Below are 16,744 nucleotides of genomic sequence, written 5' to 3'. Positions count from 1 at the left end.
GAAAGGAGAAAATAGAATAAGAGTTGTAGGTAGGGTAAAGTAAAGCGTGTGTTTATAAGGTTTCTAAAGGCTTAACATCTCTCTTCAGGCCTTTTCATATGCCTCCTAACCCTCAGCTTCTCACGAAAGGTTTCCGTTTCTTCCTTGTTTATCCCCTTGCTAACTCCACAGCTCACGGTTGTTGTTTCTTCCATTTGAAATGGCACTAGCAGGGGTTCTGCAGGTCTTTGAAGTATTACATTCAATTGTCTAATATGTCGGCTTCAACACAAAAAACATGTCAAAATATATTTATTTGTTGCTTGGTGTGACAACGGACTATTAATAAATGAAAAACCCTGGTCACATCATATATTTATTTCTGTTATGTTTCACTCTTGCATTGTTTAAACATGTCAATACAGTTGTGTACTTTCTAGGATTTCTTTAATACTTTTGCCAGCGTAACCGTAAAAAGCAAATGGGTATTAAACTTCTATGTGGTATTAAAAAGTCTTACATTTAACCTGTTAAAACGTGCAGGTCATTAGGTGGATTTCTTAACAGTTGTCACGGGTGTAGCTTGAGCTCTGAATGAGTGTGACGTGGAAAGAGAGAAACTATGATTTTCCATTTTTCCATGAACATGATTCTTCCATTGTTGAGTAAATACAAGAAGATGATGTTAATGTGGATGGAAGCATTTCCTTGGTAGCGGACATAACAAACTCTTATGAAGATAAGCTTCATTAACTTTTCAGTATTCTTCTTATCCATTGCCTTTATTTTGCACCCAAACCACGGTTGCCTTTCTGTCACCTCTGCTCATTTTAAAGGCTCGTATCACTTCCCATGAAATGAGAAACGCCTTTTTTGTAATCTTACCACAACTCTGCGGGTATACTGTTCCCCACCGTTTCTTATTATCCAGCTCTATTCTTATATTTAGAAAAGACCACCCTCTCCTCAGTGGTGTCAAAATGATTTCACAGATACATCTCGTGTTGTGTGGACACGGCCAAACTACAAGGGATGACCACAGTCTTTAAACCGTGTGTTTTGACCTTTGATTGACTTTATGTTCTATTCTCCATCCTTTCTATATTAATCTTTGATTTTGGCCATGCTACGCTTTAAAGGATACCAATTAGTGTCAGTTGGTCTACATCCTGAATAAATGTATTATATTGGTTGGCATTTTAGAAAAACATTCATGTTGCCCATACAATATATCTTAATGCCTGATACTAATACTAATAATAATACATGTGTTATTATTGTTAGCATTTAGCTCAAAGCACAGCTGTACCTGTATACAGCCTAACAGAGAACCTAGCATGGCTGAAGACTCTTATGCTGCAGTTAAAATACTAAGACAAATGATGTCATATGTCTCTTATAAATATTTGCTTGACCTTGAGGGAAATGTCCTGAGGTCAATGAAAGATGGGAAGAAGAAGTAAGGAGTTAGGATAGAACAACAGCAGAATCTGCTGCACCCACACTATGCAGTAGCAGATGATTGACAGAAATGGTGTACGATGACATACTCAAGGCATACAAATCAAGTAGGGATTATTGTCCAAAATACAAACGCACCTCTCCGATTTCTCAGCGGTGTAAAATGACGCAGCCACAGTGGATGTTATTTAATGGCCAAATTGTGCAAAATATAAATGTTGATGCTTCGAGGAATTGTGGTACGTCATCATGTCCTTTCCATCGATCCAGTTTACACTTTGCTAAAGGGAAAAAGAAAGTGGTAGTTTCACATAGTCAGGAACATGTTCAGCTAACTTCTTTAAACTCAAAGAATAAGACATGTATTTTTCTATATGTCTAAATCACTGCTCGTTCGCTCACAGCCAGATAACTGTTCCACACTTCTTTAGCTTACAGTACATATGTCTGTTCTGAGACAGGACAGTTAGCCTATCCCTAAAAACAAATAAGGACACCCAACCTTCACACACACCACCATGCCACCCAACACGCGGGTTCCAGTAAGTTCACATTCACATTCACACAAACACACACACAAGGATACCACAGTGGAAGAGCATATATACACAACACACCCAGACACGCCATCCCCAATACATTGTTTTGAACCGTGGCACGTTCTTGCGGTCGCCCTGACGTCTTCGATAAGTCAACTTGACAGTAGGAGGGATATCTCGCTTGCTCAACTTTGAAAACATGACGAGGGGAAAAGTAAAGAGACTTAAAAAGTGGCATTAGAGAAACAGAATAACAAAATAACTTCACCATAATCACTCTAAAATGGTTGCCAGTTCTCATCCAGCTTTCTATGTTCCTCGGTTCTGCACGAGATTTGATCCGGTCTGTTTTCACAACACTTTACGTTTTTGTTATCTAAGCAGAAGACACACACGTAGACATATGTGATTTTAATTAATCATTTCAGCATGGGGCTACATCCTCCTCCAAAATGAGATTATGTTATCCCAACATGTCTTCTGTCAATGTAAGTCCAAGGTTGGAGTTCATGAGAACCCAGATTCAGCTACATTGACTTGATGGGTCATTCTACAGAAAAGATGGAATCTGGGTGATACAAATCTGCTGAAATATATTCCTTCTAAAAACATCTACAGTAAAACCTGTTAAATAGCAATAACTAACTCTAACAAGTAGAGCTTAAAATATTTTTATTATTTTTTTACTTTATACAAAGCTTATTTGTATAGGAATGTCACTGGCGTTACCAGGAAGAAGAGTAACACCAGTGACGGTAACACCAGTGACAATTTGGAGAAAACACTACCATTTTAACAAAATGGCTGCAATGTGTCAGACCAAATATGGCTTCAGTCAATATCAAAATCGTTTAACTCTTCAATACAATACATTTTCCCATTCAAATGTTCACCCCTAGGGCTATGCAATGAGTAACACTAATGACAGACTTGAAAGACGCATGTCAAATTTGAAGATAAAATGACACCTTTAACAAACAAAGTAAGAAGTATCTGACTTTCCTTATGTCTTTGTCCACTGCACTGCCTCAAATGATCTCTTGTTACAGGAGGCACTTCAGAGACAGTACATTATTTCAAAATAAAAGCGTTTTGTGTAGCAGTAACACCAATGACGTAATTTTGGGTGACTGACAATTATTTGATATTATTAATAATAATTTGCGTTTTTTTTACCATTTCATTGTTATATTTAATGCTTGTAATGTTATGTAAATATAAATTAGATTTATTTATTGAAAAAAAATTCTTTTAAATTAAAACTATAGGCTCCACTTCCATGGATCAAAGTGACAAGGCAGCCTTGAACTTGACATTTTAAATAAATTGCAATTTACGTATAAAACAATTTTTTATTTAGTACCATTGCAAAGACAATCTCTATTTATTCAACATATATAATAAATGTGAGTATTAGGTCAACGTCATGTATTTTGGTGTCTGCAAAAGTAAGTGACAGCACTTCCACCTTTTCTGTAGAATGACCCTGATATGGCTGCACACACTAGGGATGCCAGCGATTATTCGATTTTTCAAATATTCGTTACAGTCTCCATAATCGAAAATTATTTTTATAATTTAATTTATATATTTTTTTATTATTTGTTTTTCTTTTTTTCCTGGCTAAGTTTCAACCAAAATATAGACTAATGCTAATAGTATTACTAATGGCAAATGGCCATTGGTCACACCACCAGTTTGTTTTACTGTAAACTTGGAGGGCAGAGTGGGCAGCCTGCTACATACCGCCCCCCCCCCCCCCCCTCGCCGTCACACGTGCGTTTGATTTATTGGCGATATACAGAACAGTGAGAACAACACAACTAAAGATGAACAAAGCGGCACGTTCAAAGAAGAGTTCCTCGTGAATCTACTTCGAACTGACAAGTGCAAATGAAGTAAAATGCAAGCTCTGTGAAAAGACTTTGGTCTACCACAGCTCAACATCAACAATGCGTTCGCATTTGAATGAAAAGCATGCCAAAGAAGTGCCTACAGAGAAAGACGCAGCACAGCCGGCCATTACTAACTTCACTTCAAGGCCACGTCGTTGTGATGACAGGTCAAACTGATCAGGTTTGACCTGGTCAGATGGTCAGGTTAAAACAACGGAATTCCATTTGTCTGTGTTTTTTTTTTAATCGATTTAATATTCGCCAGGGCCAGGCCCAGGTTGCGTTCCAATAGTCCATTTAGCTTAGGAACCTTCGTAACCAAGTGAAATGACCCGGAAGTCCCTCAGTGGCAGCCATGATAAGTGCCGTTCCAATTCTCCAAATGAAAGGAAAGGAGGTTTCAAACTTCCTTTATAACCTCCTTTAGCTTAGGAACCACTGGACCTCCCTTGACGAAAGGAGAAGAGAAAATGCTGCCCCACAATGCATTGCAGCCGCAGCATTTGCCGTCACTCAACAGTCGGCCGTTCACGGAAACAACCGATTATGACCGAGAAATTATATCATGAAAGTTACGGTGCTTATTAAGCATTTTAAAACATAGGTGGTAAGTTGCCAAAGTGCTTTGTTTACGTTTATCAGTATTATAATCAAAAAGAGAAATATGAACGTTAGTTTTGACTGAAATGATCAAATAAAGTCAACATTTCACAGTCTTTACTGAGCTGTGTGGAGTTCGTTCAACTTTTAAAAGATGTTTGAATGGTGATGTACACAGTGATAGATGTTAAGGACTAACGTTTATAATACATTTGTATTGATTTTAAGATATTTTCATAGTTCATACAATCATACGTATTGGGATCATTGGTATTAATGTGCACCGGAGGGAGAGGGTGACGAGCATAAGTTTCACTTTCCTTTTTTATATCAATTCCAACTTTGGTCATGAAGAATATGTTTCTCTGTTGTCCACGTTCATAAAGCAAAGCAGCAGCATCAGAGCACGGTGCAGAGTCTCGAGATGAGTTTACAGTAGTCCCTCGTTCTTATTATACAGCCATGTTGTAGTCCGCTATAGAAAACTGTAGTTTCCATAGTTTCCCCACAGCAGCAGACGCACATTCATGACGTCCGCTGGCGCATCATAAACACGTCGGATAGTGAAAGTGCATTCGGATTCTCTAAAGTACCGCAGTCTCTTCTCCTAAGTCCTTTTGAATTCTCCTATCCACTATCCCTTAACCCCGTGACGTTTCACTCAGAGGTCAAGGAATAGGAGATAGGGTTAGAATTTAGGAGCTGATTTTTGGATTATCGGAACGCAATTTTTTTATGTAGGCCTACGCTGCGCAAATGTGGGTCTGACTCTGCCTCACAGAGTGTGACTGGCTGTCTACATGATGTGGCCTGCCGACATGGCCACTTTCATACAGATCATACACTAATGCCCTCGATTGGTCTCTGTGTGTCATTCAAGCTCGGGAGGGTGTGTGTTAGTGCAGGGCTCGATATTATAAATGGCCCGCTGGCCCGGAAGCACTATTTAGACACCCCGGGCCAGCATAAATTACCTTCCACTTGCCCGCTCGGGCCACTAAAAATATTGTTTAGAAAAAAATGTTTCCTGTGGTATTGGTATTTTGACTAGCAATTTTGTTAAATTGTTTCGTTTATCAACGCTACAACATAGCGTTTCGTGAGTCGCTTGTCGTTGTTGGGTGAAAAGCAAACAGCTGTTTGCTGCAGAGGGCAGCGCAAGCAGGCTCCCGTGAGCGGGAGCGTGCTCCTTCACTACAGACTATCGCGCCACCTAATCCCACCTAATCATTCGCCAACATGTTTTTAATACCAGCGGTAACCGGCCAAGCGCCGGGAAAAAAACAATCTTCAAAAATAAAAGAAAGTCACCGGAGGAGTTAAAGGGATAGTGGAAATCCGCGAAATTTTGGGTTTAACTTATGTATTTTTATTAAAAATAAGCATAATAAACCATTTCTTTTTATTTCATGCGCCTAGTTTCTTTTTATTTTCAATTTTACTGCTCCCGACCACGCCCTCTCAATGAAACGAAATACTTCGGGAATCTTCGGGTGATGACGAAAACAAAGGAAGACGGGCACAAACATTGGACGAGGCACGAGTATTTTATTATGTTTTCTGGCTGATTTAATGCATCGTTAGCCTGTAACATTGTGTACAACGCCATTTATTGCCTGTCGATTAGGCGACCGGAGGCCTCGTCATCCGATAATCTGGTACACAGAGTCGAATGTGTACACTACAGTCATCATATAGACATGATAGACTAACAGTACTGTGAGTACACTTGACAGGCAGCCTGGCTAGCCTAGGATTAGGACCATACTACGTCAAAAGACCGATTGGCTCTAGCTGTATATCATGCTAGTATACAATTCATTTAAATGTATTCATGTAATTAATGCCCATAAGGCTGTTACATATACAATAATAAATGTGACAAGATAATTTATGTGAACCTGACCCTGGTATGTTATGAAATGTACCCTAAATGCAGTCATCCTCGGTCGGGCATAGCCATAGGCCTACAGTGCATGCATGCCAACTTTTGCAATATATATATAATATAGCGCCTAGCGTGAGCTATGCTTAGGGACCTACCAGTCAAGATTATTTGTGCGTAGGGGTGCATCATCTGGCGCCTGGTCCTGGTCATCCTCGCCATTGCCCATGCCGTGAACTAACTCCATCACCTCGGGCTCGAACAAATAAGGACGTAATGGTCCATCGTTTGGCTCAATATTCTCACCATCGTCGGTTACTGAACCGGATTCAGATTCAGTTCCTAAAACTACATTTTCGCAGGAAAGCCGAGAGGATGTTTCTGACTCGCTATCATCACTGGATACCTCGTACAATCCTTCTTCTTTGTCTGGTATATTTGCCCTTCCACGTTCATTCTGCATAGACGCCATGGTTTGTTATCGTTTAGTCTTCCTGAGTTTTCCTCACTTCCGGTTTGGCTGAATCGATCATTTCGTTTCTAAAAAAGTTCGGGGAAGCTGCAATAAAGTGCTTCTAACATGAGTAAGGCAATTATTATATTTTTTTAATCAGGTGTGATTGTTTTGGTACGTAATTATGCTTGTATATAAGTTAAAACGAAACTATTTGGGGTTCAATTTCCACTATCCCTTTTTAAAGGAGTGACAGGGAGCATGAGAAGAAGAGGGAGAGAAAGTTTCAGCTTGATCGATGGAGTTGGCTTCTAGTGGTGCAGTGACGCGTCCTAAAACCCTTTTATAATCTATCGATTAGATTATGATTCGAAAATTATAAAAGTAGGGTAGACATGTGGAGATTATCCGGCTGAACAAAACGTACATTTATCAAACAGGTTTGAGTTCCACAGACCTTATTTCCAGCTATTTTCCAAAACCCTGTGGAGAAATCCCGTTGCTTTTTGTCGAGGGAACCAGCAGCTTACTTCCTGGTTTTAGGACACGTCACTGCACCTCTCAATATGATGCCAATATGAACAAGGTCTCCTGTCGGCTCTGTACATCAATGCCGACCTATGCTGAAGTAAGTGAAGAGTAGAAAATATAAAGGTATTCGCTATAGGGAAATGTCCCATCAGTTTAGGATAATGAAGGTTCTAATCAAATCAATTACATAGCCATTACATGTCTAACTCCTAATGACAGGAAGGCAGAAAGTGCATTATACAAATAATAATACTCATAATAATAGCAGACATTTTTTAACAATGACCACAATATCATTATTTTAATAAACCAAATATGAACAATTGAGGAAAATGAGGAAGAACTGATTGTTCAAATGTTGTAGTACAAGTAGTAATGTAGTTGGTGCATAAATTACTATTGCAACAAATGTGTTAATTTTCTTCATTATTAGTCGATTTGTTTTGGACGAATGCTCCGGACCAGTGGTTACAATGGTGGGGCCAGTGATGATACAATTCCACCGGCACGGAGGGCCAGTGGCATTTTACCCTTAATGTCTACCCCTGGTTAGTGTATGTGTGGCGCGAGCGAGTGAGATAAAGCGTGCGCACCGGTCTTGTAGTGGACATTTTTATTATATCCTTATATGCTCAAACCAAATGCTTCTCAAACCATTGTAAAACACCTATATCATTTCCTGAGATGTGCTGTTTTCTTCTCATACTCTACTTTGGGTTTATTCCCAAGCGCATCAAGGCCACAGAGCTGATTTGGCTACTGGGTTGAGACTCACACAAAGTCACACAAGAACTTCCCTACTCTGGGAACCGTTATGCTATCTCCAGCTCAAGGACAGGTGTCTAATAACAATATGTGACTGTGTGAAGACAGATTTCTGAACTTCCCACTCTTTCTTGTATATAAGCTTTGCTACCATATTGTACTGCGCACACTCACGCAGACTATCCTATACTCTGAATGACCTGTGTCTATATTTATTGTATCTAATGTATTTGAAGCTTCAAATAAATAACCAGAAAGACAACTGTCTGATTCACCATTTATTTGTTTTGATCACTTTGACTTGTACTCTCCACAGTGTTGGGTCTCAGATTTCCATAACAGTCTCAAACGGTTTGGTCACCATTTATGTAAACACATATTTCCATTTGAGGGGGAAGTGATTAGTAAAAAATGCATGAATAATAAAATAAAAAAAACGTTAACTAGGTGAAAAAAGGTAAGATACACTTTTAAAACTTGTTGAGAGCTAAAACTAGTCTTTGCTTCTGCCTCAAAGAGGAGCAGGGGGGAGAGGAGGGAGACAGGAGAGGCTGATTCAGGAGCACAGACACACTCACAACTACAAATGAACCAAAAACAAATAAATAAACAAGTTTCAATGTTTTTTCATATTGGATATGGTATGTTATTGGTTATGGCCATGTTTTTATGATTATTTAAATGTATACATTTCTGTTTCATATGGGTGTAGTCTCTTTATTTCCCCCTCAAAATGCACCAGATTGATGCATTTAAGTCGAACATTTAAAAAAAAATCGTACCGGGGGGCATGCCCCCAGACCCCCCTATAGGATTTGAGGTCCATGTCCACTTAAAATATGTTCACATAGGTTCCTAAATAGATTTGCACTTTTTTTTTTAAATATACATATCTTTATTTTTGGGAAGTACATTTAGAGGGCTATCACTATGGGCAGCAACGCTGTAAAAATTGACAAATAAATCCAGCAAAATGGCACAAAAAACTGGTAGTGGCCTGGCTGGGTGTATAATTCCCGGCCTGACTTATTGTCCCAGTCCGGCCCTGGCCAGGGCTGTCCGATTTTCGAATTTGATCATGGTCAGTTTCTGGCATCCCTAGCACACGCACGCACGCACGCACACTGAGGGAGACGGAGACGGACATTGTTTAGTTTTTATCAGGGTGGGTATGCAGAGGTGATGGCAGAAGTGTTGAAGGTATACTGCACTCTAGGGTGGGGGAGTTTGAACTGTGAGCGTCTTCCACCCTTTTTCCGGTCGAAACGATAGAGTTTAGCGATAAAGAGCAATTCAAATAAAATGTGCGTGCATTGACCAAGTTTGTTTCAGCGTTATGTTGAACTGTTTTTGCAGCACTCCCTTCTCTTCTTTCAGTGAAACAGCAGTAACAACGATCAGCTTAATAAGTGGCATGATGTGATCTCTGTAAGGGTATTTCCTTGTTAAAAAATAATCGGGATAAGGGTTTTCTTCGAACTGTTTTATAATATATTTAGTTGCTTAGGAAGGAGCTTTCTAAACTTGGTAGGTCAAAGATTTCTCTGGGAATAACTTTATTTGCTTTTATTGCAGAGGTGTTCAGATTGATATCGCTGACATCTCCAAGTTAAATATTTTCTTGGCCGATTTACTTTGCCTTTTCTCGAATCCTTAGGCAAACATTTGTTTAAAGACCGGACAGCTGTCAATTTTAGTAACATGCAAAGCATCTGAGATGAGGTTATCTTTCTGCATGGGACTATGTTCAAATTTGGAGGAGTGCCACTTTAAAAACTTTCTAACAAAGAAAAAATCATGATCTTGTTAATTCCGACTGACAAGTTGAATCACCATGTTAATAATAATCTAAACACATGCAGTCCAAAACTGATTAACATGTTTGTTTTCTTTATCAAACTTATTAGTGATTCAGTCACAAACTGGTTACAAGTTTTTGACGAGGAGGAGAGACACACCAAGTCCTGATTTATGTTTATTTCACAAAACTAAACGGACAAGTCTATTTTCCAAAGTAAGCATTCTGTCAATCTCAGCAATCTCGGTTTGGTTAAAGTGTAAAAATGAAGGACAAATGTATGTGTTGGTGTGAAGTGTTGAACAGATGTTTATATTTTGTAATATTATTCCAATTTACCTGGTTAATATATATACAATCCACCTGGATTTATTTATGTCGGTACATAGTAGTAGATCAAGTAAGTGAAGTAGTAAATTGCGGTTCCCATCACCCATGTATCATATTAAGATGATAAAGCCAACTCATTTGTATCCATATAGTTTCACCTGAATTGGATTCATTTCCAAGTTGTGGTTTATTTTTCAGTTTTCCCAGTTCTACGCTTTACTCCCATCTTTTCAGGTCAAAAATAAATCTCATTGGCTGTGTTCCCTGTCTCTCTCTCTGCAGGTTACCTGATCATGACGGATGATTGGTTCTCCGAGTATGTGTACGAGGTGGTGGTAGACAAGAAGTACCTCTCCGCTGAAGTCCTGGATGTGATGCAACAGGAGCCAGTTGTACTTCCTGCCTGGGACCCAATGGGAGCCTTGGCATAATACAGAAATCCAGTTTCCAGCCCCAAGCTCTGGTCGATTTGACTCCGCCCTATTCCTCGGCTGCTTTTACCTCTCCAATATTTCCCCCATACCTTCTTCCACAACAGCCTGTTCTTCTAGACAAAATAATAAAGATTTTCTTTTCTTTTTTTACTGGACTGCCTGTGTTTTGTCTTCATTTCATTTACACTCCCACAACGTTTCTTATATTCGTGGATGGTAAACCATAAAGCACTGGATCTGGGCCTGAGCATTTAAAAGGTGAAGTGGGTTTATTGCATCGTAACCCGTGTTTCAATTTGAGACAGGTCGGCTTCAATAAAAGAGGCAGCTGTGGACATATGGTAGGTTTGTACCGGAAAATACAATAAAAGGCAGTCAACCCTGTTTTTTAATTGATACACCTGTGTGGTTCAGTGTTTTTAAAATAAATTGAAAATCATTGTTTTGACTTATTCCTGTGTTCCTTTCACATCCTGGACACGGGCAAAACAGAAGTGATTGACTGTTCTTGAAAAAACAGTATTTCTGCAAACACAATGTAAGCCAGGAAATAAGGAGGGATGTGCATGTGAACGTGCAAACGCTTCTTATATGTAGATTGTTTTCATAACTTCTGCCTGTATCCTCCCTGATTGGATATCTAGGAATGTTAAAAGCAGGAAAAGGGTCATACTTCTATAATACTCGAATCCAAGCACTTCCTGCACAGAAACTGAAATAATTTCTCAGTGACTTTGTAACTCTTCCTGCTTTAAAACATTCCTGTCAAGGTAAAAATGACCTCTGTCCTCTCAGCAGTTGGCCCTTCAGCTGAGTTATTGCTATTCACCCTCTGCAGCGTGTTTTTGAAAGTGTCTATTCAGCACCACAGGCTTAAAGTAGAAAGGGGACCAGCTTGCAGCGTGAATTGGGAAGATTTAGGTTGTAATCTACAGGTCGGACAGGCCTATTTTTTTTAGGGGAGTTTCAATAACTGACAGGATTTTGTGATATACAGCTTTTCTGTAAATTCCCACCATACGAAATAGTCTACAAATTCATAACAGAATCTCTTGTGCTACTTTTCTCACAGGATTCAAAAAGGACCCCGGCGATTTGGAAATGTCTTCTTTAGTTTATAGTATGAGAATGATAGGGTGAAGCAGTTTTAAAAAATGTACTTGCTACGGAAGTTAGATAGATGGTGTTGTGAGATTTAAGTGTTCATTGATGGCTTTCCCAATCATTTCTTTCCTAGAAATTCTCCCCTCAACGGAATGGTATTTACTTTAATCTGGATTTGATTTAGAGGAGCGTGCACTGTAAATCTTAGCTGGCAAATCTTGTGTTTCATAATGTGTTCAAGAGTAAATAGGATATGATTTTATATTGTAGTATTTCACCTGTGCCTTTGTGAAGTCAAAAGGTGTAGATTGATCGATTGACAGGTTATTTTTAAAAGAGATAAAGTGAGATAAAAAACATGTGGAGAGCATATTTCTCACTTGTTCAGATGATTGGCAGGTTGTGTGCAAAACGTAATCCTCAAAGCAATTAATCACATCAGCTCACCTGGGAGAAGGCTCCAAGAAGAAACTTTGAACATGTGTTCTGGGCCTCAAGGTCAAACTTTGGGTAAGAGTAATTTGTTTTTTGGATGCAGAATATGTTCAAGTTTATTTGGTTGAGAAATCTCACAAATGATTGCCGGTTAGTCTTTGATAGGTCTTACATCTAAAAATAATAATGGTAATATGGGCAATTATTACATTTATCACGTCTAATTTTGTTTCCATGTTTGTTTTCCTCTTGACAGTCATTTAAGGTAATTAAGTACATTAACTTAAGTGTTGCACTTAAGTCATTTATTCTGTTATCAAACATGTATTGTACTACTGTATGACACGTTAAGTTTTAGCTTACTCTCCTGTGAGTAGCCTATGCTCAAAAAAATAACTGCTATTGCACCAGCTCCAACTAGAAAAGTAACTTAATATAACATAAGTTATGTGTTAATATATCCGGAATAACAATGTTATAATATAGAATATATGACACAATCGCTATAAATTATTAAGCTACTTTCATTTACTTGAGAAAAAGTTCCATACTTTTCTTAACGTTGTACGCTACAGTATGTGACGCATTTGCAAAACAAGCTAGCCTAATTGTAGTGGGCCTACAGGTGTGCATTTGTGTGGTTAATTTGTGTATGCAATATCATGAAGCTATTGACTAAAGAAGAGGCGACTTCTCTGTTAATGGATACAACATTTTCTGCAGAAAAAAACAAATAAATTAAACACGAAGACCGACACTCATCAACAACAATGGTTTCCTGAAGATAAATCGAGGTTCGGAGCCTATAATATTCTCTGCACATTTGTTTCATTTTTGTCATCACAAACATGGTGTATTTTGTCAAGTTATATGCAACAAGCTAACCTAAAATGCCGTTAATTAGGCGAAGTGCAATACAGTAGGCCTAAATAGCTTTATAGCCCACAAGATGAATTTTTTGTTTGTTTTGCATGATAAAACTTGGCTGAAATTCTCGTCAGAAAATCGTAATGCTAATTAAAATGGAGCCATTCCTGCAACCGAATATTTGCCATGACTTTGTCAAGGAAAACAAATATGCTTGTGACCATAATGTCAGGGAACAGACAGGTCACTGTTTTCGTACTTGTTTGTAAATGTTCATGTTAGTAGTGTCATGGGAGATATAAGCGCGTATACAGTATCTGTGAACACTGAGTCTTTGTTTATATTTGGACATTAGGATTTTTGCTTGGCTAAAGTGGATTTAAGATGGTTTTATATCTGATTCAGATGTAACCACTTCCTGGTATTCCTGCAGTGAATCTGTATAGGTACCTAATACATTGTAGGCTATGTTTTAACAGTAGCCTATAGGCTTTAACAGCATATAAAGTGTTCCTCACATGTGTTTTATTCTCTAGAGCAGGGGTGTCAAACACAATTTCTTCCCGGGCCACATCAGCATTATGGTTGCACTCAAAGGGCCGGTTGTAATTTATATAAATATACATATGTAAATATATAATATATATTATAATGTATGATATTACATTGTTGTCCCTGCATCTGGTAATATCTTCCTAAATAACTACGTCTGAAAGCAGAAGTCTAGGGCAAATAATTGAAAGTAAATATTCAACAATTACACCTATTGTATATTATATTCTTTGCAAGCTCTTGCGGGCCACATCAAATTAGGTCGCGGGCTGGATTTGGCCCTCGGGCCTTGAGTTTGACACCCCTGCTCTAAAGCAAATAGCCTCTCATGGATTTGCTTTCAGGTAGGCTATGGAATGCAGAGCAAAGCAGGATTTTGAATTTATGAACCCCCACACACACACACACACACACACACACACACACACACACACCATGATTTGCAAGTCCTGACATCAAAATGAGTCTTATGATAGTTTCCATGTTTTTGTTAGACATGAGGAATTAGCCCACAGTTGAACTATGCACGACTGTTCATCACACACCTGGTCTCATTATTCTCTTCCATTGTTTTTTCTCCTCCTTCTCAGTTGTGTGTGTGTGTGTGTGTGTGTGTGTGTGTGTGTGTGTGTGTGTGTGTGTGTGTGTGTGTGTGTGTGTGTGTGTGTGTGTGTGTGTGTGTGTGTGTGTGTGTGTGTGTGTGTGTGTGTGTGTGTGTGTGTGTGTGTGTGTGTGTGTGTGTGGATTTGTATGTTTTGCAATGAGGATTAACCTAGTACTTCAGCTGATGCTGATTGGAATGACGTTCAACACTCGGACAGCCTGGCTTTCAACAAGAAGGTTAGACTGGATGCTGTGTGCGTTTGGTTAAAACAGCAAGAGAGGACAGTGATTATCATTTAATATCAGCATGACAGGGACTGTATTTGTCTGTCCCAGATTGCACTATTGTATATCTCTTCAATCTCTCACACACGTGTGTACACACACACACACACACACACACACACACACACACACACACACACACACACACACACACACACACATACACACATACACACACACATACAATGTAGGCTAAGTAGACTGACTGCACTACTGTACCTGTCATGGTGCGTTTTGGCCCAGCAAGTGGCTGTACATGGGTTGGTTAGGCCACGACAGACAGGCTGGGACTGTGTAATCTCTCTCTATTTCTCTCTCTCGCTCTCTTACACTCACACACACTTCACAATGTAAATCTTACTCCTCACAAGTGTTCTACATTTTGCAACATAATGTATGTGCCCGAGTTCCCTTCTTATTCTCCTTTGGTCCTCTTATAAATATGCATCAAGAAGTCTTGGATCAGGAGCGGGGATCCTTTTCTAAAGCTCAGCATGTGTGTTAGGGTGAGAGTGTGTGTGTGTGTGTGAGTGGGTGCCTGCATGCTTGAGTGTGTGAGTTTGCGTCTTAAGCCATGCAGAGCAGAATACGGCCTGCTGTAAGCCCAGGCATGTGTGATGTGTGTGATTGGGTTTAGACAGTGTTGAGAGGCGACTTCTTGGACACTCGATGACCAGACGCTCCATGGACAACGCAAGCTGTCATGCTCAAAATATCAAGGTAAGACCAACTCACTGTCTGTCTTTTTACAACAAATTCAGGCTGGTTCATTCTCTAAAATGACTGTTAACTCAAATGATACATTAATACTATTTGCTATATCTGAAAGGTATGTACAGTACATGTGTATGTTTGGAAGCCAGAAACACGTAGTTTGATTTACTAGGTGAAAGGTTTTCTGTGCAAGCTTTTGAGTAAGTCTAATTAATACCTTATTTTCGGCATTTATCCCACAGCTGTTTTATTACAAGATTTTGAAATCCGAATAGTTTAAGTCAAGCAAGTCATATTTTGGAATGTTTGCTCAAAATGCCAATATATACTTTAGGCTCCAATCCAAATTATTGTTGTTTTTGACAGAAACTAAATAAAAATGTAGTCTCTTTTTGGTGAAAGATAAATATAAGTGTTGTATGCCGTACAAGAGCAAGTCAGAGAAGACAAGTCATGACTTCTTAACGATTTCTCTATCCATCGAGTGTCTGGGTAATTTTGATTAAAACCAATCAAATGTTTTTTTCTCTGAACTTTTTTAAAGCTTTTTTTATGTTCAATTTTCACAAATCAGCTTCCACTTTTTATTTGAGGGAACAAAATGTGGACATAAAGCCAATATCTTTTCAAGAAATCCCAATATAATTAGCACAATGCAAACTATAATCCTAACTCACGCGCAGGGTATGTGTCTGACACTTTTCAATGAAATGATCAGTATTTAATTTATTTAATTGTCCTTTCAGAAATCTGTTGGGTAAAGTAAGTACTAACAGCCTCTGAGATCTTTGGGGAATATTTGCAGTACTTAGTCAAATAATTAAGGTGGTAAACGTGGACTGGAGAATATATTTTCCTTACAGACGCGGTGTATAAATGACACCAGTATCACATGATTGTAAAGTCATTAGTTTAGCCCTGGCAAAATGGCCTAATTCTATGTATATTATAAATATACCAAGTGCATTTTCACATTATCTGACTTAAGTTTCCTTCTTGTCTCATGATGTACTGTTTTCATTGTCATTGTTAGTTTTATGTCACAATGCCAGGATGCATTTTGAACACTGGCATGTCTTGTGTAAATATATGCTCTGGCATTTTGACAAACCTAGCTTTAGTGATGGGAGAGTTACTCACTTCAAAGTAGCAATACTGTCATCTCAAAATACTGCTACAAATAAGGGTCCTGCATTTAAAGTTATACATCAGTAAAGAACACAAATATATCAACACATACTTTAAATACCAAAAGTATAATAACTGATTATTCTATAATATGACCAATTTCTGAATAATATTAGAAGAATAAAGTTGTTATATTAAAAATACTCAATAAATGTAAACTACCTGAGAACTACATTCCTAGTTTATGTGGAAACAAAAACAAAGTTTGTTCTGTAATGAACACTAACACTATTCGGTCATAGGCCTCTGAATAATTACCAGTATTATGTAATGTTATACCTGTAGTATTTGAACCCTTGTCGTCATGACACACCACCTGCCCTGT

The 16,744-nt window shown here is 38.6% G+C and overlaps 1 protein-coding gene across 1 annotated transcript in view; it reads left to right on the top strand.

Moving 5' to 3' along the window:
* The window catches only part of blmh (bleomycin hydrolase), a 42,190-nt gene extending 31,364 nt beyond the window's left edge, over window positions 1–10,826 (top strand). Inside the window, exon 12 of the mRNA XM_034097568.2 lies at window positions 10,520–10,826. Within this exon, the coding sequence (XP_033953459.1) occupies window positions 10,520–10,668 (149 nt within the window). The 3' untranslated portion in view covers window positions 10,669–10,826. The remainder of the gene's footprint in view (window positions 1–10,519) is intronic.
* The last annotated feature ends 5,918 nt before the right edge of the window (window positions 10,827–16,744 follow it).

This window comes from Pseudochaenichthys georgianus, chromosome 13, assembly GCF_902827115.2.
Source record: "Pseudochaenichthys georgianus chromosome 13, fPseGeo1.2, whole genome shotgun sequence".
In the NCBI taxonomy this organism is placed as follows: Eukaryota; Metazoa; Chordata; class Actinopteri; order Perciformes; family Channichthyidae; genus Pseudochaenichthys; species Pseudochaenichthys georgianus.
The sequence above is the reverse complement of the archived record's forward strand: the minus strand, read 5'-3'. Positions and strand labels throughout refer to the sequence as shown.